Genomic DNA, 25,270 nt, shown 5'->3' with positions numbered 1-25,270 from the left:
ACGAAATCAAATAAATAAACACAAATGTTTCTTAAGCACAAAACACGTTAAATCTTCAGAATTCTGAATCCCAAAACTCTTACGTTTATCTGTTTTTTTTTTTTATATTTGAATTTTGCAAGATTTTTTTTTAATTCAATGTGGTTTTCTAATGTTTTTTTTTCTTTCGTTAGAACAGCCTGGCCTGGCCGACCACGTAGTCGGATAGTCAGTCCTTGCTACGGGGGATTGGCCCGGATGGGATTTTGGTCCGTTGCGTTCGAGTGACGACCGGCGCCGCTACCATCATGCCACCGCCCCTTTTCTAATGTTTTGCTGGCGTTAAAAATTCTTCTAGCATCATTTCTTTCCTATGTTTTTTTTTAACTCCTCCGTCCACCACGATTTTGGTGTGTGATTGCACGTGTTGGTATTATCTTTGATTATTTTTTTAAGGTCTTTGGTAATGCTGATAATGTTTGTCTGCTCAGAGCTTTTCCACTGCCGAATTTGATGCTCTACTAGTATCTTATTGATTAGTTTGATACTATTGGCAGGAGTGGGTCCATGAATCGTCGTGTATATTATTTTATGCCCACTGTTGCCTATGTGATCGGCAACTATTCTATTAGTTTCCTGTGTTAAATCTAATGATACCATCGTAAGGTCGATTGCAGTGTCCCTTTTATTTGGGGTCGCTACTGATGAAGGTAGGTTCTTTGTTGTGAAAGAGTATGAAGTCGAAGCAAATGATTTCGTGTATAGTTTAGATTCCCTTGGTATCATTATAATGGTTGTCCCATATTCTATGATGAACGTTAAAATCTCCTGTTATTAATGTTTTTCTATTTAATAAGTCCATTATTTTCTTTAGGGCTATGTTGTAAAATATTCTAGGAGTTGATGGTTTTACGTAAGTCGATATTACTACCATATTAGTATTCTTGATTTTTATGCCCACCGTTTGAACAAAGTTACTAGTATGATGGTTGTGTATTGACTCAAATTTGAATTTGTTATGCACTATAAAACTGCTCCCTCCGTAACCATCTGCTCTTGTTTGGTATACGTGGTGGTAATTGGGAATTTTTACATCTTTTGCAGTGTTTTCAGTAAGCCACATTTCTTGTAAGCATGCAATGTCTATGTTTTTATCCATTATTATTTTTTTTCAATTCATCGTTGTTTTTGGTTTTGAGCCCTTGAATGTTTACTTGCATTACTAAGGCCATTTAAAGATGTGAGAGAAAATTGTTCAAGCTTGCTGTTATATTGCGGGTTTTTTTTTGTGCTTTTTTTAATTTTTTGTATTTTTTTTCCTTTTTAAGTACTTTTTTTCATATGTCTTCTTTAGAAGGACTCTGATTTTTTTCTTCTTGGGATAAGGATGTTTCAGGGATTGTTGTTCCGTGTGTTTTGGGTGTTGTGTTCGTTACATTATTTTTTTCATTGTAGTTTGTTTTGGATGTAGTTGGTTGTATTGTTTGTTCTACTGTCTGTATGGATGATTCTTTTTCTGTAATTTGGATATTTTCTGTGATAGTATTGTTTTCGTTTTGTGTTTCTGTCTGTGCTTTTGTTACGTTACTCGTTTCGTTATTTCTTGCGTATGTTTTTTTCGTTACCGTGTATTTTTAGGGGGCATAGGGCATTGCCTATGTCTAATTATTTTTGCTTCATTGTGTGTGAGCCTGTTTGTGGTTTTAATCTTTTCTATTTCCATCTCGTCTACGTATACGGGGCAGTCTTTCTTTAGTGTATTGTGGTTGTCTCCACATCATACGCATTTAGTTATCAAGCAATTGTCCTCGTGAGCTGGCAGGCTGCAGTTGGCACACGTACGTTCACCTTTGCACCATTTTTTTGTATGTCCGATTTTCAGACATGTTGCGCATCTCATAGGTTTTGGGATGTATAAGTTCACTAATATCGGGTATAGTCCAAAATCATTAATGTTCATTAATTCACCTTCCACTTGTCTCTTCATAATGTTCACTTCGATAACTTTTTAATTTCTTAGACCTTCCAGTATGTCCTTTTCGGTCATGAACTCTATATCCGGACAGCGGATTACCCCTTTAGTAGTTTTGAGCGTAGGATGTTCGTACACTTTTACCGTTATATCACCATTAGTGTCCGCTATTTTCTTGATGTTTTGGGCCCTTTCCGCCAATTTTTCGTTTTTCACTTTGATCATGAGCTTTCCCCCGCGAATGCGATTCACTTGCTCCGGTTTGCTACCTAGAGCGTTTTCAATCACTTTTTGCAACAGAAATGGGTTACATCTTGTTAGGTCTTTTCCTTCCACTGCAGATTCCATTACTAACACTACCTCCTCCTCTAGCACGTGGTTTGTGCTATTCGAGGCCATGCTTGATTTTTTCCCAATTTTACGTTTGGGTTCCCCGACCTTGCACAACGCGTCGTAAAAGTTTTTCAGGGGAATACTCCCCCTATTTCCTTGGTCTTGGACCCCCATTTTTTATTTGGTTATCCTCTTTTTTTGCTATTTTTTCCTTTTTCTTTGGCATACTGAAAAACAAACATTCACTTGGAAGCACTTAAAAATGGAGATATTGTGGCTCTCTTTCACTTTTTGTATAATGCGTATATAACGGTACAGTTGAAAAAACGTGTTCGTCCTATTCAGCGTCAAACTGTCGAATCATGCCATCTCGACGGTGCTCGGCTGTCAAATCTCCACGCCTGGATGTCAAACAGACGTTCCCCAAAAGGCGCTGCCGCGGACACGCAGCTTTGTTCATAACGAACAAAAACAGCTGTGGCCAGGCCCTTATACAGGTAGTCCCCGAGATACGCGGTTCCTCTCATACGCAGATTCCAAGATACGCGGTTTTTGGAAAATTGACAGCTGAGTTAGTTTATAGCACAAAATCTAAGCAAAAATGTGTAAAGTTGGTCTAAAATAGCTTCATTATCTCTAAAAACATTTGTTTTTAGTTTATTTCAATGTATTCTATCAAAAAGTAGCCTGGTTTGCTGAATAAATTAAGTGTACAGAAGGAAGTCAATTATCTAACTTTTAAACTTTTATAAACGATTTTACTCCCGGATTCGACTTACGCGGATTTTTCCCGGGTTATACCGGTTCGCTATAATAGCGTATCTCGGGGACTGCCTGTACTTGAAAGTTGTGCAAATACCGCGTATCGTGCAGACTGCCTGTATGTATGTATTGGACGTCATTTTTGTCGAATCGTCCCACTGTGCGATATTTGACTGTTTTGACATTGTAAGGTAACCGTCAGATGTAACAGATGACGGTTTTATTGTTTGTTTTCCTCCCGGCAATTACGCTGAAAGTGCAATTCGGTGGTGGTCTTGAAATTTGAAGATAGGTACACATCGATAGCATTTTCTTTCAAGTAGAAGCTGCATAGAGGAATTGAACAACAACTTCACATTACAAAAAAGGTCAAAAGCTCCGGAAAATTCGTGTTTATTTTCACACATAACTGGTACAAATAACCACCTAAAAGCGTATGTCAACAGTTTTTTAACAAGAATAGATTTATATAAAAAGAAGCTTTATTATTTCAGGATAATCTTTCAGCAGCCCTCGATTATACTGCTATCACAGTCATGTCACACGTTGTTATTGGTAAGTTACAATAAAAGTAGAGCATGACGCATAAATTGTAAACCTTCAAACGATCAACCAAGCAGGGATACAATGGGTGTAATGTTCACCAACTATTGAGTTGCGTTGCGTAATCTGACATTTTCTTAACATGATCGGCTATCGTCCATGTAGAATTACAACACTCGCTTACGATCGAAGTGATCTTCCTTTATTCTTTATTAGTGTTTAATTCAATCGTACCTTTCTTCTTTCAAGGTGGTGGAACCGGTTTCATTGGTCGCCGGTTGGTAAAAACGTTGCTCGCTGAAGGATATGAAGTGACGACGATTTCGCGCATGCCTGGTCCCAAACACATCAGCTGGCACGAACTTGAAAAACACGGCCTACCGAACGGAACAACGGCTGTTGTCAATCTTGCTGGTCAAAATGTGCTCGATCCGACTCGCCGCTGGACACCTGGATTCAAGCAGAACGTTTGGAACTCGCGCATTAACACGACAGCTGCCTGTGCCCGTGCAATCGAACGGGCAACCGTTAAACCGTCCGTGTTCGTCAACATCTCCGGCGTTAGTCATTACGCACCGGGCAGCCAAAAGCACACCGAACTGTCGAAGGTATCAGACTACGATTTCATGTCACGGCTCTGCATTGAATGGGAAAGGGCAGCTACACTATCGGATAACTCAATCTGCCGCAGCGTTCGCATCCGAAGCGGTGTTGTGCTTGGCCGTGAAGGTGGAATGATCCAGTCGTTAATACTGCCCTTCTGGTTCGGTTTTGGCGGGCCAGTAGGTGATGGGCGCCATGATTTGCCCTGGATACACGCGGATGACCTGTGCGGAATAATACGCTTCGCAATCGAACGGCCCGAGGTGACCGGCGTTTTGAATGGTGTAGCACCCGAATTGTCTACCAATGCGGATTTTACCAAAGCATTTGCATCCGCCCTGATTCGTCCCGCCATTTTTCCAATGCCCATATTTGCGCTGAATCTCATCTTTGCCGAGGAGCGAGCAGTACTACTGACGAATGGAGCGAAGGTGGTACCGCAACGAGTGCTCGAGTATGGTTTCCAGTATCGGTATCCGAATCTACAATCAGCTTGCAAGGAGGCAGCCCACCTGTTCTAATGCCAGTGCCACCGTTTTAAATTAAACCTTAAATTCATCCAATCTATTTATTTATTAGCCATTACAAGGTACTTTACCCCCTTTTTTTCTGAGTGAAAGTCAAATTTTCAAAGTCTGTACATATTGAGGCTTCTTTCATCATGGTGGAATAAACTGAATCAGGATACGCTCAATTCCGTGTGTTCGTACCTTAACTTTGAAACCTAATTTGTGGTAAACAAGGTAAGAAACCATATTATCTGGTATTGAGATTACCTTAGACTGTTCAAAATTTAAAAAAACAAAAAAATAGACAGAATCTCTGAATCTACCCTTCACATTTACCATTTACATAAGCATTACTTTCCCTTATTTAGTTCAAAGGTAAGGCCTGAAAAAATACACACCTGTGCTTGTATTTCACGAATTATTAAAATTTCCTGAGTAATATATCGTTGTGTCTTACAAATACATTTATTACCATGTGGAGCAACTATTAATTATTTGGCGAAACGCCGTTTTTTATATCGACCTACGTCATATGGACGCAGTCAGCCCTATGTTCACGGTCATGTTGTAATTCAGATTATCCAAAGTTCAACATAGCAATAAAAAAATTATCCTTTCGCGTTTTACTACATATGTATAGAAATCATAAATCAAATAACACCATCAATTATAATAATTTTAATTGATTTAGCTTTTCTTCTTGGCATAACGACCTACTGAGGTCCTGCCTACCATGACTAACTTCCTAGCTAGAGTTAATTTTACCACGTTACTGGAAGGTCAATCCTTTCAACGGGGTATTGGGCACTGTTTCTGTCCGGTGAAAGCTCGATCCCGCAATCTGCTAAATCGCCAGCCATTAATTCAGCCTAAGCAGACTATTTCGGAAGTGCTCCGTGGCAAAGCCATAAATGAAATTAGATGTGGCGCACAAATATTACACCCTACTCGGTGGTAATCTGCAACACGTGAATCGCTTTTTCTGTAAGCAACAGTAATATTTCGTCCTCGCAGCTAATGCCCAACACTTCTCCGGTGTCCTTCAAACTCACGAACTGATGCTGACCAATCGCTACCTGCATTCCATTACGGTTGCGCAAACCAGCACCGTAGCTACTTTTATAGATGTAAATTCCACGGTGAGACTCACAGATCACTGCATACCCCATGCCGGGTGAACATCCAAGATACTTCTGCTGGCGTTTTGATGCTTGCACATACCCGAATGCGTGCAACGTTCCTTCGTGTTGTAACCTACAGTCCTCCGTACCAATCGATACTGGCTGCAACTGCCACAGGCAAGCATCGACATCGTGCCGCACGGCAAAGGTCGCTGGTAACCCGGCACGTAAAGTCACCGCGAAAAGTGGTGGCCGATTGCCAAGAGATACAGCGTGCGTTACCGCATGGTCCTTGCAGGACAGTCGTTCGAGCGTATAATAGGTCTCCTGTTCACCTTCAAAGTCGCACGATTCCAGCGGAGCGCTTAGGTTCGTGACGGGTGGCAAATCGGACTGTTGGCTGTGATTGTCGGAAACTCCCGGTACAGCTTCCTCCGGGCCGCCGGGGAATAGAAATGGCCACCCAATACCAGCATTCTGCTTCTGGAGTGTAATTTCCAGTGTCTTCCAATCCATCGCCCAAATGGTCTGTTCGTGATCTATCTTTGAGCAGAGTTGCGACCCATCAATCACAAGTACATCGTTAGCAAACACCTTCAAATAGGGTTCGGTGTTCGGTGATGGCGGTTCAATCATAACTCGATACTGAACATCAGGCTGTTTATCGAACGTAACGTTCACTTCTTCCAATGTTTGCGTCCACCGGAAGGGAAACTGTTCCCAGGCAGGTTTGTCTTGTGTGTTGGCGGGCATAGAGGGTGTTTCCAGCATAACGACGGGATGCTCCGAATCGTGCAAGAAACGAAATGGCTCATCGCACGCCACCAATATGGCTGTTGCATGGTAATCGAGCACACAGTACCTCGGGTAGCCTTCACTTTGCAATGTCCGCGAAACACTCATAGCCCACGTCGATGGTACAGATTGCTCAAGCGTGAACCAATGTAGAAGCGATTTTGATTTTGCAACAGGCTGGTGATCGATTTGTAGCATTACAACGTGCAACGAACGCTTACCATCCCGCACGAGGAATCGCCCATCAAGCAACACACTACCACCGGGCAGCACACCTTCAGTGAGATTATGCTCCAGTGGTCTGAATGTACATTGTAACTTCCACTCACGTCCAATTGTTCTATCGCCTGTCTCTAGTACACGTACGGTGCCGCATCCATCCGAGAGAAGGCACAGCTGCTCGGAGGGGAACACCAGCGAACAGTTATAGCGGTGGTTGGCAATCACGTCATCGTGACCCCCATCAGGGGCCACCAGCGGTAGTTTAAACACTGGAACGAGCGGACGCATCCGCCCTAGCATAGTATCGTAAGACACACGCTGTACAATGCCAGTCACATCGATGTAGTAACACTGCCCGTTTGCCCATGGGTCTCGCACGAGATGATTCTGCATGCTAAAAAGCCGGGCATGGTAGTATGAAAACTGCTGTTCGTTAGGTTTTACACGGTGCGGGCCATTGGTGTTGGAAAAATCCGTCGAAAGTACCGGCACTGGCTCGAGAGATAGTTTGTATCCATCAAAATTCGTTTTTAACAGCTTCCGATCGGGCACTAGCTCAATGTGTGGCATAATTAGTTGTTAGTTATAACTCCATTCATTAATGCTGAAATGTTTAAAAGTGTTTCTCTATTAGTGTTAGGCTTAACCGATGTAATTTAACACTTTCACCGCCGTGTGAAAATCGTTTAGGGCAAATTGCATAGAGCATCACCCAAACTCGGATGAAGTGGCGCTGAACGAGTTAACAATATTATCTTATCTCATACCAGATATGTCACGCCGTCACCAACGCGATTCGCTTGGTTTTTAAATCCGACCCACGAAGGAATGATGAGAACTTCGTGTACACTGCTTTATACAATTTACTTTAGAATCGCTCAAAATATTGATACAGGAGCGGATTGCAATGTCAGCAAAAACGTGTATGCGGCACAGATTGACATGGAAATATATTGAAAGCTAGAGCAAGTTAGCTTTCCTTCGACGCCATTTTCAATTGATTTGACAATTTGGGTAACTATATACAGATGCTCCCCGATATACGCTATTGAATAGACCCAAACAAATACGGTTTTTGAGATAAAACTTGAGAGTATCCAACCGTGGTTAAATTCTACTTTTATTTATGCTTTCTTGTTGCTGAATACAATCCTCACCTGGACCACTACTACTTTGGTACCGGTCGATTCTATTTTTGGGGAACTTGATCGAATCCAAATTGTATCGATAGTTCCTCTTGCCGGTATAACATCCACATCTTGACCTCAACTCCCCGTCGGAGTTAAAACGATACAGGAATGCAACTCCCCTTCGGATTTGTTGGAAATCTAGTTTTATTCATCGTTCCTCTAGCTCGTATACCATCCACATCTTAACCTCAACTTACCGTCTGAGTTCAAACGATACAGGAACGCAACTTCCTGTCGGATAAGTATCACACAATCTTCCAACAATATAGTTGAAATACCAAAGTGACAGTATTAAAAAAATTTGCTTAACCTTCATTTCAATGACCACTTACCCGGGTATGTTTTACACTTTTAATTCTTATCATCAATAAATATAATAGAGCTATCCGTTTGAAACTTTAGGAATGTCTAGAAAACCATGTTATTCATCAATTCGTAGATGCAAAGATTTTTTTTTTTTTTTGAAAACATGTTTTTAATTTTATATTCGATTCGTACTCCTTAATTCTATGACCACCGTCCCGGGTAGGTCATACATTTTGTATGGGAGTTAGCACCTTTTCGTGTTGAAATGCGGGATCTCTTCAGTTTTAATTGATGAAATGTTTAATTATCAGTAAAGCTGCAACACATTGTTGTGTATAATATGTTTGAGATACAACAGTTTTAGTGCATGTAAAATATATTTCAGTCTGTTATTGATATTTTATACATGAAAGGATTTACACCCCAAAAACCTGTTACAAATCCATAAATTCTCATTAATTCATGATTGTATACTTCAAGTTTAGTATTAGCATCACAACTTTAAAGAACAGGAAAAGATAAAAAATACGCGTTTTTACGTTATGTAGTTCTATTTTCACTTATTACAGTAAATTTTGTTCCATGTGTGTGAAGCGCAGACGGGGGTTTCACATTTTTCACATGCCTTTCTTGCAGATCGCCGGTTTTCACACATGTAACAATTTCCTTATGTTTTACACGACCTGACGCATCACGGGTTTCTTCTACATCATGGGTTGGATCTACATTTTCTCTCAAAGATTGAAGCTAAAGATTGTTTTAACATACTTTCTACTCCACTGCGTGGTCCAAAATGTCGCATTATTTGCATATTTTCTGAACGTGGTTGTATTTCTTTTGCTACTAATTGCTTGCAAAGGTCTTTTAGAATAAGGCGTCTGTCATATAAAATGTATGACCTACCAGGGTGGTCTTAGAAGTCAGGGGTATAAAAAGCTTCGAATGAAAAATTTATATGAAATAGCATTTTTATAATTATTATTTTTTTTAATAGACTAAAAAATAGTATTGTGAAGCTTTACTAATAGTTTGAAAACATTTCATCAGCTAAAACTGAAGAGATCCGCATTCATCGCGAAAAGGTCCTAACTTCCATACGAAATGTATGACCTAACCAGGTAAGGAAGAAGTAAGGGTGTATTTTTGGTCATTGAAACAAAGGTTAAGCTGTGGAATAATACTGTTAGAAACCTCAAAGAAACTGCGAAACAACCAACGCTGATATTATAGAAATTCGATAGTAAACTGTTCAGTGACTTGTAGAAAGTTGCAATAAAACTTTATAATAACTGGCCAAAGAAATCTACCAGAAATCCAGAGGACAACAGAGAAAAACTCATTTTAAAAAATAAAACCCCGTAGAACGTTTCAGCAAAATCGCTGTCAAATCGCACGTTGACTCGATTGTTGATTGCAGTATCGACTACTGAAGGCAACACAAGAGTAATCCGGAGTCGCAGTGGTTTAATGAATTCATCCGATATTTCTTCTATTCCTTCTATTTAGTTATCTAGTATGTTGGGAACTACGTGTATTTCCTTTTCTCATTCTACAATTGAACCGAGTGGTTCTTGTGCGATTTAAATTGTTAAATTGTTTTGTATTGAAAATGTTTATGGAATTACAATTACGATCGAATATTAAATCCCTCGTACGCAAGGACTGACTATTCAGCTACGGGTAAATAAAGTCTCAGAAAGCCAGAAATGGTAGGCAAGACCACTTGAGGTTGTTATGTCGATAAAAAAGAAGAATTAAATCATTTTTACTAGGAACATAGCCGTTTTATGTTATATAGAACCGCTACAGTAATACGCCAACACAAGCAGAAATATTAATTGGTCTATTGCTGTCTGAGCATTTACCATGAAACGCTAGTATCGTAAAGCTTTACAGTTCTTTCAATACTTCAAATCATTCGTTCATCCAAAGCTATATTTAGACCCCTTTCATACGTCTAAAGTATATTTGTATATTTTATTTACGAAAATGGCTTTTTCTTAGGTTGAAAATACTCACGTAAATGTAGACAAATAAAATGGACAAAGCAAAATAAAAAGTAGATCTCTTCAGTCGAGTAAATTGCAGTACAAAATACGTAAACCGTACATACTTCCAAATACATTCTTCTAGCGCAGCATTTTGACCCACCACATACCTGGCGTATTGGCGCATAAACCTGGACTGTGAGGACGGAATACGGAATACTAAAATGCCAAGAATGGCGGTGAGCCCAAATCGAGTTTCAATTTGTTGTCAATCCTTAAATAATCCGATTATCACATAATTCTTTTCTGTGTATGTAAGTAGTTGTTGCCCTCTGCGCGCCATTCGATAAAGTTTGCTATCGCTTAAAATAAAATTTATCGTCCAATAGATCATTACAAATCCTATCTTGCAGTAGCAGTGTCTAACAAAGGCGATGGGGTAAAAGGGTTCTTAATATATCTTGTTTAAATGCTACAATTTCCATAAACATGCACAACTGTTTGTTTCGGCTAGTACTACTAATGCTACCATGTAAAAATTCACCAAAAATAAGTCACCAGTTTCGGCTCCTTTTAATGAGACTTGTAATGTAATTAAAATTCATTTGAAACAAATTATTGTTGTCAAATTCCTAAGCTCGTATACACACTCTCCTATCACTGCTTAAATCTTCTGAGACATGTAAAGGATTGAACTGATACGTGAGTGCATAGTTTTGTGAATAATATTGGCAGTATAGATTGTCCTTATCTTATCAATCCGCATTAGATATCTGATAAATGAGACATCAATATCTTTGCTACTATTGCTGAGCTATTGTCAGGTGTGGGAGCTAATCATGGCAGTTCGTATTAGAAATTGCTCACACAAAGGAACTAAAGCCAGGCAGTGGAGCCCGTGAACGTGCCATGTTGTTCATAATGATTTGTCCTCCGTTCAGGCTCATAACAGCCGATCCTTCAGGATCCGAGTCAGTGTAGCTAGAATAATTGCGCACCGGCTTTTGACGTTTCCAGGATTGCCGCAACAGATCATTGTTGACGTAATGGTTCACGAAAGAGTGTGGATCCGACCGGACACTTTCGTTTTCACTTTCCGATGCCTATGGAAAATATGTTATAAAAATGGATTTGAAAAATAAGCATAACGTGCAAACATGAAATGTATAGCAGTGTATAATAATTATTTACTGACCTGTGAATCGCTGGAGCTCACCTCGGACGGTTTTTCCGTAACACTGCTATCATCTGGATTTTCGTCATAACATTTTAAGCTCTCTTCATCACTGTGGTAGGCAACAGATGCGGGTGATGGTCGCGGAGGAGACTTGCCCAATGAAGCTGCCGCTGCTGCTGCAGCTGCCGTACTGGAACCCGCCCCACCACCACCCTTTCGACCTAGTATTGTACCGGTTCGGCGCCCGAGAGTGCTATGAATCATCGTGCCGGTGCCACCATTGACTCCATTCATTCCACCGTTCGTCGACACACCGTGACGAGAACGGTAAAGCTCCAATGCCAGCTCTTGCCGCTCATCGATGGACATAGCGATTGATTCTTCGAGAGTTTTCTGAACCTCTTCTATATGGATAAAATTTTAAAAATTGTTAACATGATACCTTAAAAAATATGATGAGAATAAAAGACTATCTTTGCCAAGCCATCCCATAATTAAATAAAAGAGCTTTAACAAATTAAAATTAAATTAAATTTAATTAATAAATTTAATTAAATAAAAGAGTTATTTTAAACAAAAAGATAATTAATGATAGTGTCCGAATAATTGCAGCCGAAACAGTGAATCATCATGCAAATAGTACTGGTTACCCAGGAGACGCATTGTAGCTTCTAAAATTAATAAAAATATCAACTCTTTGTTTCTTAATCAACAAATAATATATCAATTACAGTGTTCACGGGTTCAGTTTGATTTAACGATTTGAATCCTATATATATCAAAGTATTTTTAAAGTTAACCTTCGACCATTCGTAACAGAAATGGGACGAAGAAAGAGAGAATAAAGAATATGAAGTCAGTCGAACAACAGACGTGAAGGATGTACATGCAGTTCACTCAAAGAAGTACCAAAATAAAGAAAATCACAACGTAAGGAAAAGCGTAAGGGAAAGTAAGCAAATCTTATTTCTTTAATTTAATTTTTAAAATAATGACTAGCTAAAATCAAACACGAAATCTAGCATGCTCTGGATCAAGTAAAACACAAGGAGGAAATGCCTTGAGAGAACTGAACTCTCTTGAGTTCATATGCGACTGATGATACGGCGAAGAGTCGTGATAATTTTAATAACCAAATAAACAAATAAAATGGGGTGGCTCGGAGGGCATGATGGTAGCGGTGCTGGTCTTTACACGATAAGACCAGTCCAAAATCCCATCCAGCCCAAACCTCAGTACGCAGAACTGACTATCCAGCTACGAATCCTCGTGCCTGCCAGAAATATTGCCAGTACTGCCAGAAATGGCAGGCTCAGACCTCGAGATTGTTGTGCCGATGAAGAAGAAGATATAAATAAATGATAAAATAAGAAAATAAAATATAACCTAACATTCGGCCCTGGTCGCTCTTTCTTATTATAAACTAAATAAATCATAGGCATACTCACGTTTGTATTTATAACTTTTGCTCTTCACACACAACACGGCGATCACCATAATTACTATCACGATGGAAGTGGCCGCAAGTGCCACCATGAACCAAGTTTGTCGATAGAAAGGTTTCAGCTGCAGGTAGCCGTATTCCAAATACAGCTTCGAAGGTGTAAGGACGGCATCATCGGAATAGACTGGACAGCTTATACCATAACGGTTGTAAGAAATCACGCGGAATTTGTACGCAGTCGACGGCAATAGATTTTGAAAACTGACGGTAAATTCTTGTATGGGGCCATTCGTTGTCCGTGCTACTGTTTCCCAACGCAGATCATCTACCAAGAAAAATGCATAAACTTGAAATATATCTACATTTGCAAGATACACGGTTGATAGAATCCTACCTCTTTTTTTAGTTTCAATGTAATAACCTAAAATCGGCCCTTTGCCTGACTGTCCGTTGATCCAATGCATTTGTACGCTGGCCTGTGACTTTGCAATCATTAGTTCACGAGGCGAGCCAGGCGAACCATCCTGCGGTCCCGTGGTTACATTTCCACTGATTGCCGGACCATAATCAATGGTTTGTGCGCGCACTGTAAACGTGTAGGTTACTTCTTCCTCCAAGTTCTGTACGATCAAATTAGTGCCGGTTACCTTCTGTTTCACCTGTTTGCTAAATTCTGTTTAAGGAAAATATAGAAATTTAAACATTGCAAATTAATAAAATGCTACATTTAATTGTAACGAGGGAATACAGCATACATACTTTCATTATCTTCCGTTGTTTCGTAAGCTACAATATACCCAAGTATGAGGCCGTTTCGCTTACGGGGCACATCCCAGCTAACTGTCAAACTGTTCATTGTAATGTCCGAAAAAAGTAACTGCGTTGGTGGACCGGGAAGCCCGGCAAGTGTCTTTACGGTTATTGGTGCAGAACGTGGCCCATCGCCAGCTGGATTGAACGCTAATATCTGAATACGATATTCGGTATATTTGTCAAGAAAAACGAGATTGTGCGTCGTATACGATGCTGGTACAACTTCAATCTCCTCTTCTGGAGTTTTATTACGGCGTGCGACACTTCCACCATTAACTCCACCGACATCTGACGACGGTCCTGGTTCGAGATCTTGGGCCGATGAGTCGGTAACAAGATAAAATATCTTGTACCCCAACAGTTCTCCATTTTGTGTGTTTTGCTGTGGTGGATTCCAACGCAATCGTACTTCAGTAGAGGATATTGCTATACCCTCTATGTTGAGCGGTTCTCCAATTGGCACCGCTTCGCCAACATATACCGCAACGGGAGGCGACGGTGGCCCAGAGCCTTGTGAGTTGAATGGCTGCAGGATGATTTCATAATTACGATCTTGGGTTAAGTCAGCAAGTACAGCCGACACCTCATTCACACCAAGAACGTCCATCTTCGGTGTACTCTGCAGCGTGGAAGGAAAGTCTGATAAAGGTTGATAGAGAATACGATAGCCACCAGTCTCCGCATCACCGTTCCATGTGTTGGACCGCAAAGCTACCCATTGCACACGTACACTCGTCGTGGTAATAGGAACCACTTTTAGACCCGTTATAGCTTCGAATGGAGCGGCCGGAAGGGTACGAATTTGAATGCTCTCTCTACTGTAGCTAGATGGGCCCAGATCGTTCGTGGCTTGTATGCGAAACTGGTAATATGTATGGGGTTTCAAACCGCTCGCCGTGTAGGATGTTACGGCTGGATCTACACGTTCTGGTATTAGCGTCCAGGAGCCTTCATTTTCACGAAACTGTACTGAATAATAGCGCAGAGGAGCGAACCCATCACGCCCTGGTGTCCAACTGAAGGTGATCTGTTCTGATTGAACCTGAGAGCGTGAAATTTGTGGCGCTGAGGGTGACTGTGGGATTTGACGGTTGTTAGTAGTATAAACCAGGGCAGCCGCTGTCTTTCCCCATCCCAGTCGTGTCTGAGCTGTCACACTGAACAAATAGTATCGCTCGGCGAGCAGCTGCGTTGCACGGAACGTTCGGTCGGATGGAGGAAACTCTTGCGTGAAATTTAGATTCTGCGACCCGTTCAATAGGTACGTTACACGATAAGCCAAAATTTCACCATTGGGTTCTTCGGGCACATCCCATATAATGCGCGCCATGCTGAATGATACGTCCGGAAACGACACGTTCGACGGTGCGCCCGGTGTATCCTCAAACGTTTGAATGCGTACCGGGGGTGTACTGAGGACACCATCGCCGAGCCGGGTATATGCCAGCACCTGGATGTCATATTGCACATACTTTTTCAGCTCGGTTAGTGTTGTCGTAAAGGTATAGTTGTTGGCGATCGTTTTGTGTAGTACAGGGGTGCGACCTGCTACCGAACCATAGTACACACGGTAACCCTCAATTTGTCCATTCCGGTGTACTTTCGGTACTTCCGTCCAACGTACCACAATGGTTGTAGATGAAGTTGCATTAGCTTCTACTACAGCCGGACCCATCGTTGGTACTGCCTCGCGTGTACGTTCAAATGCATGTGGACTATCGTTCGATTCTCCAACTTCGTTCACTGCCGTCATAGCGATTTCGTACACTGACCACTCTTCTAGTCCATCCAAAACGTGTGAGTTGGCAGTAGGATCCTCAATTAATACACTACGTCCCCATAAGTTGCTCTCTGAAACGCCTGCAGATGTCCAATTGCCTTTTCCTACATCCACCGCCCTAATCGTGGTTGACTCAGATGAACGTAATATATCGTTCTCATGGATGTTCCGATAGGTGATGTTATAACCTCTCGGATTACCAAACCACTCAGTTTGCTGCAGCGGTATCCATCGTACACGCAATTCGGTGGCGCTCATTGCCCGTACTGTCACGTTAAAAGGAGAATGTTTCGGGCGTGCCTGGATCGTTTGGAAATCTTTCGTTGGTTCTGATGGTTCCGAGCGACCGACGACGTTACAAGCAGTTATACGCAATCGATATGTTGTGAAGGGAGTTAAGCCTAAAACAGTCACCGTTGAAGCGTCCGGATCGTGCAACTCATGCACTACAAACCATGTAAGGTTCCGAGCGGTTTGTGCCTCGACGATCCAACTAGTAATGGATGAATTGCCGTCGAAACCTGGTGTAAATTGTATAACTACCGAAAAAGCTTCGATATTGGACAGTGCCAGCTGATAAGGTGGGTGCGGCAAAACTGGTTCGATTCCCGACTGAATTGTAGCGACTTTCGGAGGTCCAGCTCCCACAACCGTCCATCCATTCACTTCAAACGTATAATGCGTCGTTGCCGTCAAATGTGTTACTTTGAGGCGTGTTTGTTCGGCCGTTAAGTTAACTAAACGTACTGTGTCCGGTTGATCCTTCACATAGTAACGAACTTGATATCCGATGAGTATGCCGTTGGTGCGTCGCGGTGGTTCCCACGCTACACTCACTTCACGATCAGAAATTCCACTGAATTGCAAAGCACTTACTTCGTCAGGAACATCTTCTAGCGTATGTACTGGTACTGGTTCGCTACGTTCACCATCTCCTGGATCGGTAAAGCACAGTACAGTAATATTATATGACGTATATTTCTCTAATCCGCTTAGCACTTCACTCTGTTCAGCCAATGGATCCAATAAATTCGGTGGTACGGTAAGTGTTTTCATTTCTGTCTCGATTAATTCATTATCATCGTCATTAGTTCCCCCAGTTATTACACCTCCAACACTAGACCCAGCAGCCGAAGATTGAAGAGGTGGCTTTTCGAAACGCCAGGCCTGCAACTTGTAACCCTGGTTTATACCATTAATCTGTTGCGGGTTAGGAGGGGTCCACCAAATACGGATAGCAGTCGAGTTGAGTGATTGTGCACGAACATTTGTCGGTGGCGCTTCTGGAACACCTTCTTTCGTCTTGATTTTCGCCCCGTCTGTGTAGTTACCAACACCCATATTGTTATAAGCGGCTATCTCGATAGTATAGTCCTTCCATGTGATTAGCTCTTGGATGAGATAATTACGCTGTGCCTCATTAGTAATGTTGCGATAATTCCACGGGCTCTTATTGTAGCCGAAAAGTCGATATCGAATAATATAGCCATGAATCTGCCCGTTCCGATGTTCTTCGACGGGTGGTTGCCATTGTATAATGATTTCAGTTGATGAACGTGCCGAACCAACGAATCCTACAGGAGGACCTGACGGAGCTGTTGAAGATAAATTATAAATATGAAAAAAAAGTTAATCTATTGCTGTAAGTTAAAATCACATAATTTACATAGTAACAAATTTTGTTATTGCAAGCCAAATGCCAGATTAAAAAACAAAGTGCCAAAAAGAACAAAAACCCGACACTGATAAGATTAATCAATAAAACGAATACAATAAATCCAAAATCTTTATTCCACCCTGCTGATGGTTAGAAAAAAGATGAGGATATGTTAATCAAAACAATATTCATTTACTGATTAAAATAAAAACTAAACATAAATATTTGAAGATAGACGTTAGATAAAACTCATAAATAGTAATCTTAACGAGAAATTTTTCTCTGATTATTCTGGACATTTTTCAAGATAACTTGAATTACATTAACCAGGGTTTTAAATATATAACTTGTGTGTTGAATGATATAAATACAATTATTTCTGTAAGATGAAAATAAATAAATAAAAACTTACGTTCTTGTGGTAATTTCACTACATTGCTCGGTTCCGACGGAGAACCCTCACCGACTCGGTTGACCGCGCTAATTCGAAATTGGTAAGCCGTTGCTGCCTTTAAATTTGTTAACAAAATCCATTTTGCCTGTGCGGACACGTTGGCCGCTTCTGTAATCCAGTTTAGTAGCGGATCGGGAAGGGGTCCTAGTTCTGGTACTTCACGTCGCTGAACGATAAACTTAATAATTTTACTATTGCCGTCAAAACCGGGGGTCCAGGACACATTGATCGCCCTGTTTTGAGGCGTGCTAAGTCGCACAGCCTGTACGTTTGACGGTGCAAATGGCAATTCAATGACACTCAACCTGGCTGAGCGTGTTTCATTTCCACCAGGAGAAGTTACGATACATGAATATTGACCAACATCTGAAGGACGCACTTCTGTAATTTCGAGTGTACCGTCTCCTTTAACGCCAATGCGTTGGCTATTTTTGATAGGCAAGCGACTGAAATGGTGAAAAATATATCATTTATGTAGCTCGTACAATGAATACTGCTAATTACTTACTTAGGCTCTCGATACCAATCGATATTATACGGTACCGTGGGATCGCTTGACACACCACATTCCAATGCGGCCGAATGCCCAAGCAGAACGGTTGTATCTGCTGGTGGACGAACAATTTGTGTTCGAACTAGAAAATAATAAAATAAATTACATAATTAGCTCTATACATTAACGTTTATGTGCATCCAGACAATTGCAAAGCTATTACTTGGATTATTATGACTTGGATTTATTACGGATGGCTCAGAGTAACTTGAAATGCCTTTCAATACGGTACGGTTACACGATACAAATCTTTAACTGCAAATCTTACCCATACTATCGCATAAAAATATATTATAAATATATATTGACACGCGTGTGTTTCGTGTTCAAACGATACTAATCCTTTATGAATATATTTACCTTTTTTTCTGGCAACTGAGATCAGATATCGTTCCTTCAGTACAACTGAATTTTTAAATGAGTTGTTAAAAGATTGTAAGCAAAAGATCTGTGCTGTCCACCAAAGTTGGCCAATCTTTTCTGTTCAAAGAGATTTACTATCACTGCTCGAATACGTTCGTATAGGATATCGTATCGAATAAATTCGCAGAGGGTGAACAAATCAGTAGGAATTGTATCGTGTGAACATACCTAACGTTTGATGCTGTAAGAGGTATCGATCACACCTTGGAAAATATATCAATAATAATATCTGTCTAAATGGCTAACTACTGTGTAAGTGGACCCAGGTTGGTTCAACCAATGCGGCGCGCGGGTTAAAAGTTTGCAGGCACATTATCTAGAATAAGTTCAAACGACAAAGAATAAGCAATGCTATAGTACTCTAAATCATTTACAATCGTCTTGCATCAGGTCTGTTGCAGGTTTTTCTGTTTATGCAGTTGTGCAAGATCGTACACGCTTGCAATCCATGCTTTCTGACTGAGTCATACCCATTTCAAAAGAGACTGAAGGGTTGAACATACACGCAGGACAAATAATATATGAATCGACCGGCCGTCAGTACTTTTATCATTCGAACCCATTTGTTTGCGCAGGGGTAGCGAAGGTATTTATAATTCCTACGAAGAGCAACATGCTTAACAGTGAACAAACTGTGATATTCCCTGAACGTTATGTATGAAAATTTCAATTGTATAATTTGCAAGAATCAATGACCATGTAAGTACCAGGTGCGTTTCAAGGCCGATATACTACCCTAAAACTTGTAGCCATAACGCGGCTCCATACATGAATGGCGTATAATGGCCATGACGAAATGCCATTGCTGCGATCCGGTACAGATTTGATGGCGGACTGAATGTATACAATCTTAAGTAGTGTATTTGAATCATTTTCTTATCTTTTTTTCTTTTGATATTCTTTTCAGCAACCCCGTCCGTGATAGCGGGCAAAGTATTTTAGTGTTAAACTTTCGGGAAGAATACCAAGAATTTACATATACCCCGCAGTTCTGACCTGTAATCATTCCGACTAGCTAGTCACAAAAGTATCACAAACACATAAATAGGCAAAGTTGTACATCACATACCTAGTACGTTTAAATATCCTGATCCAGTAATACGCCCTGCTTCATTTTCTCTTATACACGTGTAAAGCCCACTGTCGGCTTCACGGACGTTTGATAATAACAGATCACCCGAATCAAGAATCTGCATTCTGGCGGTAGTTTCAATAGGATATGTATCTGCAAATCAACAATAATGTTAAATTTCGTATCGATAAAATGAAGGATGTAAGTATGTAAACAAGCAATTAAAGTATGCAAGAAACTAGCCATTGAAATCATTTCTATTGTACATACCGTTGTAGATCCAATAAATGCTTGGTGTAGGTGCTGCAATCGCTCGACAATTCATTGTAGCATCTTTGCCATCAAGAACCGTCTGATTTGTCGGTGCCATTTCCATTATAGGGGTTGAGGCTAAATAGCAAAAAGAAAAGATTAATTAGAATAAAATACATCTCAGTGCTAAGAACAATAATCAGTAAAACTTACTTTTAACCTTCAGCCAAGTGTAGGCCGATTTTTCACCAGCCTCGTTTGAAGCAAGACATTGGAACATAGCCGTATCATCCATTCCCAGCTTGTATATTTCCAGGGAATTATCATCTTGAATGGTATACCGACCAGCTACAGGTTCAATCGGTCGCGCATTTTTGAACCAAGTTATTTTCGGCAGCGGTGCACCAATTACATCACATGCTAATACGGTTCGCGATCCGTACTCGCCTAACGTTTCGGTACGCAACGGTGTCACGAACGTAGGTGGTTCCTGCACGGTAACCTGCGCCACAGAGAACACGATCGGATGACCCCCGGTGCGCATTTGCACCTGACAGGTGTACTCACCCGTGTGTGTCAGGTTCACGTGAAGCAGCGTGACAGTGCGATTCCAAGGATCGGTTTGCGTGTAATGAATGCCGGTATTCTCAATCAGAATGCCATCCTTTAGCCAAATAGTTTCAAGCTCGTGTAGTGGACGCGCATTGGCAATGCATTCCAATTCGACCGTCTGTGCGCCACGCACAACCTTCATGCTCTGCGGATGCACAATTATCTCCGGTGCAATCTCGGTATACTGATTGCCAGTTACATTTAACCGCACAAAACCGGTGCTTTCCTCGCGGCCAATTTGTGTATTAAAGGCGCGTGCTCGATACGCACGGATATCTCCCTCATCAGCGCTCAAGATAATCAATTGGTTACTGGAAGTTTGCGCGTACTTTATGTTGTACTCTAACGGGCCTTCATCTGTTTGCCATGTCACTGAGGGTGCTGGGACCGATTCTATGTATGAAAGGTTTAATATTGCAGGATAGCCTGACACTACCGAAACGATTTTTTCAGACAAATCAACAAATACACCCATATCTGGAAGGTAACAATAAAGCCATAATATTTTAATTTATTCAGTCTATGAGAAGCCTATGATAATAAGATTGAGAATATGCTTACAAGCAACAACAACATCGATTTTTTCGCTAAAAATGGTCCCAGCTTTGTTTGCTGCTTCACACTGGTATGAACCGGCATTATCACGTGTAATATTCAGTATTTTAAGATACTGGCTATTGCTGAAGTTTCCTACCGGGATGCCATCTTTGATCCAACGATATGTAGGCTGTGGATAACCTATAACAGCCAATGATAAGTTAGTAGACAATGAGACAGACAGTTTAAAGATAAATTAGTAAAAATACAACCGAATTGGGACCTCAATCGGTATGTCTGCCTTGCAACATGCTTATTTCACCATGTTCATATTTTACATTTGCTTTTCAAGCATCAGTTATTATGAAGCTTACCTAATGCGTGACATTGAAGAATCTTCGTTCGACCTTCGTTCACAATCGAACCAGACGAAGACGGTTGAGTGGTGAATCGAGGTGCTTGAAGTTGGGTATCTGAAACGATTTTTTTTTGCGTTGCATTAATTTTCCTTCGCTTCACAGTTCACATTGTAATGGGAAAGGCATGAAAAAGAGCTAATCCAATGCATACATTGCAAACGGATAATTCATCTGGAAGGTAAAACAAGACGAACGAACGTAAGTGTGTACATCCATAATAGGTGAAGGTGGTAAAAGCAGAGCCGAGTATACAGAGCTGACCAATGTAGTTGAGCATTTCAAGTCATTTTTCCCGACTCGATTTTTTTTGTTCGTTAAACGGCCAAGACGACGTTAGAACTGGTCAGAACTGGTCACGTAGCCTGATAGTCAATTTTTGTTTTGGGCTAATGGTCCGGATGAGATATTATCTCGGTACTGTCGTGTGCGATAAGCGCTGCTACACCCAAATACACCAAATACACCCACCAGACCACGGCGACTCGATCTTGCTCGATATAACTTTGTTACAATTTCTCAAAAAAAAAAAAAAAGTCTACTACTAAACAAAAAATCCAGTTTCTACGAAGAAAAATGACATAAAAATATAACAAATCACAAAAAAATAATACCACATGAAGTGCATGTGCGATACATGTAGAAATACTTGATGCAATTTTTTTGTTATTTAAAAGTGGAGTTTACACATACTAAAGAGTATTGCGATTGAGAAACTGACTGTTCTAACATGCATTAAAGAAAATAAATAAACAGCTACCAGAGATGGGTTGCAATGTTTCCGTCTGTGATTACTTAACAATCCACATCCCCTCATCCACCTGCAAACTTTCTTCTTATTCGCATATTTTTCCTGCTAATAATGCTGCAGAATAAGAGGAAAACTCATACACGTCGTACAGTGTTCTTAACCTTTCTCTTATTTTTCTCAACTTCTTTAATTGTATTTCTATTTCTTCTTTATGCCCTCCATACTCGAAGCATAGCTCTTTGTGTCGTAGGTAACCCAACAAAATAACACATGGAAACGATTGAAAACAGGCATTCCAACACTAACACATTCTGTCCGAAATTATTAAATCCTGCGAGTATGTACGCACACCAACACGTACGCTTCTCGAGTGCCTGTGCATCTCAAAGTATGCTTCCGCTGAAATCTATCTTTCTTCTTCATGGTCTTATTATTATTGCCTTATTGCCGGCGTTAAAGTTATGCTACGCTATGATCAAATGCAAGCTGCTGCCACCGTGAACTTCATTGGTATACGTGTGTATGGCGTAGCATACTGCCGTGCATTTAAACATTACGTTGCTTAGCATCAAAAGAAAAGGAATCCGGACGTGAAAATTGTCTGTACAGTTTTTCTTCTCTGCTTTACTGTATTTTGTTTAAGCGATGGTGGGCGAGTCTGGGATTCTTGATTTGTTTGGTTTCAGTGCATTAAACACCGGTCAGTTAGTATGTAACGACATGGAAATGTTTTGTTTTCTACGGCAAACTTAGGGGGGTAGCTAAAAAACAGAGCATAAATACAGAATCGACGTCTGTTTTGAGGCTTCCTCGTTGGATTAATACAGGCAAGACGTCAAAGTGTCTTAAGCTAATTTGAACAGTATAGCGAATGATATCATAGAGTGCAACAAGGAAGGGTACCAGTAATGCCTAAAGTTACACTACCTACAGTCGTGAATTATTTTCATCAGTAGAACCAAAGTTCTATTGATCTAAAGAACTTCTTTTTTCTACTTCAGGAAAAAAAAACACAACGATACTAAATTGATGTACGTTGTTGGATACTTATTATAATCAGTAAAATTTACTTATTTATTGATTTACTGAATTTACCTAACTTCCTTTAAAGAGAACTTCGTATCCTTCCATTAAAGACAATTTACAAAAAAAATCAATTAACACATGACTGTTCAAGTTCAAGAATAACGAGGTAAATTAAATGAAGTATTGCCAGGGAAGTTATCAAACTACAGTGAATCCGGTATCCATTTGCATGAATTGTGCGCACAATAAGCAAATCTAAAGATACGAAAACACCCCTTTTGAAGAAGTAGAATCCCGCATAACAAGCATGTGCTTCCTGGAACCTCTGTTTTTTCGGTGCATTAGTCAATGCATTGAAGAACCTTAGGCCTGTTATAAAGTGTTCAGAAGCTAATCAGATCAATACCGCCAGACAACCAATCATAAATGAACTTGTGTCGTTGGGATATAATTGAGGATGAGTTCGTAACAGAGCACATGGAAAACTCCCAAATTAAGTTCCTTCGAAGAAATTACGGAGTTACTAATGCCAAAGAAAATGTTTACGCAACAGAAGGTAAAACAAATCCTCAACACACCGAAAACATGTTGAAGGTATAGAAAAAAAACCATGGGACATGGATTCGTTTTGTATTGACAAACATCTTGCTGACGAAGCAGTGGCTCTACGAGGAAATGACGAGCATGGGACGAAATGACGAATTAACATCACGAAAATAAACAATAAATGGTAAATAATTAATTAAGATAGTATATTTGAATAACCTTTGATTTGATGTAAAAGAACTCCAGTAAAACGAGTGAAGTGAATCAAAATAGCTTCAAGTGAGTTTAAAAAAAAAAACAAAAAAAACATTCACGAGGAAGAATTTATTTGATTACGGCAAAAGCCATCATACTGGAAATTAAATAAAAAAATATATTTATATGAAGCTAAATTTTAAAGTATATTCAAAATACCTTTCTATAATATACATTTTTAAAATAGCTTTAAGACCACAAGGAATCAATCTAGCAAACAATAGGAAAAGTGTACACGAACATTTTAATGGACTGTTTGCAAACTATACGAATAACATTATAACAGCTCTTAAGCTTCTGTTTTTCATCAGAACTTATAATCATTTCTTCTCACACGTAAGATTATTAGGCTGAAAATTAATACTTCTTTAATTTAAAATGATTTATGTTGACAAAAGGATAGCTATTGGATTTTGGAGTTATCTGTTACGGGAAGCTAGAATCCTACAAGCAGATCTCAGAACCGGAGTTTTATTTGTTTGCTATATTCCAATAAGGAAGTCGTGGGAAACTATTAAGAGCGCATAAAGCACATTCTGTGAGAAGGAATAGAACTGGGTGAGCAACAGAAAGCAACGGGAATATGAAGATGTCTCTAAAGAGAGCAGTTTCAGTTTGCAAGCCTTACCTGGTGACATGCTAAAACCGGTCACAGTCCCAGTCAACGGATTCTGTAGAAAACAGAACAACATCAGCAAGTGCATCATCGTCATACTTGTCGATCGTCCGTTGCTCCACAATAGTTGCCGTCGTCGTCCTCGCCGGCGTCTCCGTGATCGATGCGTTTCTTCTCTGCTGGGGTTCATCATTCCTACTGCAGTCCGGAGTATAACGGACAAATTTGTTTGCATCGGTCTATTTCCTATGACTCTCGTCAGTAGCCGCTGTTCGCTGTTTCGCCCCCGTATATCCACGCCCGTAAGACGCGATGCCATGTGTATCACGTTGTTGTATGTCGATCTTTATATATCGTCACGACACCACTGCTTAAACTCAGCCACGCCGTCCTCCACCTGCTGTACGATCCTGGATGGTCATACTTAACTACCAAAGTTACGCACTTCTCTAGATCCACCCTAACCAGCAGGAAGCCTGAGAACAGCTTGCTACGATAGCAAATTAATTGCCAAACGTCTCGGATTCGGCCACTAATTGTTAAGTGACGTTATGGAAGAGATA

The 25,270-nt window shown here is 40.4% G+C and overlaps 3 protein-coding genes across 3 annotated transcripts; 1 reads left to right on the top strand and 2 right to left on the bottom strand.

Annotated features, from left to right (window-relative positions):
• The first annotated feature begins 3,582 nt into the window (after positions 1-3,582).
• Positions 3,583-4,713, top strand: LOC128709656 (epimerase family protein SDR39U1). The gene is made up of 2 exons (XM_053804665.1): positions 3,583-3,601; positions 3,839-4,713. Exons 1-2 carry the CDS (start codon positions 3,583-3,585, stop codon positions 4,711-4,713), a joined length of 894 nt encoding a protein of 297 aa, XP_053660640.1.
• A 932-nt stretch (positions 4,714-5,645) lies between these two features.
• On the bottom strand, positions 5,646-7,409 carry LOC128710607 (nudC domain-containing protein 1). Its single transcript, XM_053805578.1, has one exon. The coding sequence runs from the start codon at positions 7,407-7,409 to the stop codon at positions 5,646-5,648; it is 1,764 nt and encodes a 587-aa protein (XP_053661553.1).
• Positions 7,410-11,186: 3,777 nt separating this feature from the next.
• On the bottom strand, positions 11,187-25,026 carry LOC128712952 (protein sidekick). Its single transcript, XM_053807821.1, has 13 exons — positions 24,720-25,026; positions 21,472-21,570; positions 21,122-21,298; positions 20,162-21,037; positions 19,967-20,086; positions 19,694-19,849; positions 18,157-18,283; positions 17,607-18,094; positions 13,704-17,132; positions 13,339-13,617; positions 12,949-13,269; positions 11,519-11,904; positions 11,187-11,426 (listed from the first exon to the last, which is right to left on the bottom strand). The coding sequence occupies exons 1-13, from the start codon at positions 25,024-25,026 to the stop codon at positions 11,187-11,189; spliced, it is 7,005 nt and encodes a 2,334-aa protein (XP_053663796.1).
• Positions 25,027-25,270: the final 244 nt, after the last annotated feature.

Source organism: Anopheles marshallii, chromosome X (assembly GCF_943734725.1).
Source record: "Anopheles marshallii chromosome X, idAnoMarsDA_429_01, whole genome shotgun sequence".
NCBI lineage: Eukaryota > Metazoa > Arthropoda > Insecta > Diptera > Culicidae > Anopheles > Anopheles marshallii.
Note: the sequence above shows the minus strand (reverse complement) of the source record. Positions and strands in the feature narration are given on the sequence as shown.

Coding starts and splice junctions, on each gene's coding strand:
- LOC128712952 (XM_053807821.1), bottom strand. CDS start 25,026: ATGGCATCGCGTCTTACGGGCGTGGATATACGGGGGCGAAACAGCGAA. Junction 18,095..18,156: donor GATTGGTATCGAGAGCCTAA/GTAAGTAATTAG, acceptor TCACCATTTCAG/TCGCTTGCCTATCAAAAATA. Junction 11,427..11,518: donor TGAGCTCCAGCGATTCACAG/GTCAGTAAATAA, acceptor TATTTTCCATAG/GCATCGGAAAGTGAAAACGA.
- LOC128710607 (XM_053805578.1), bottom strand. CDS start 7,409: ATGCCACACATTGAGCTAGTGCCCGATCGGAAGCTGTTAAAAACGAAT.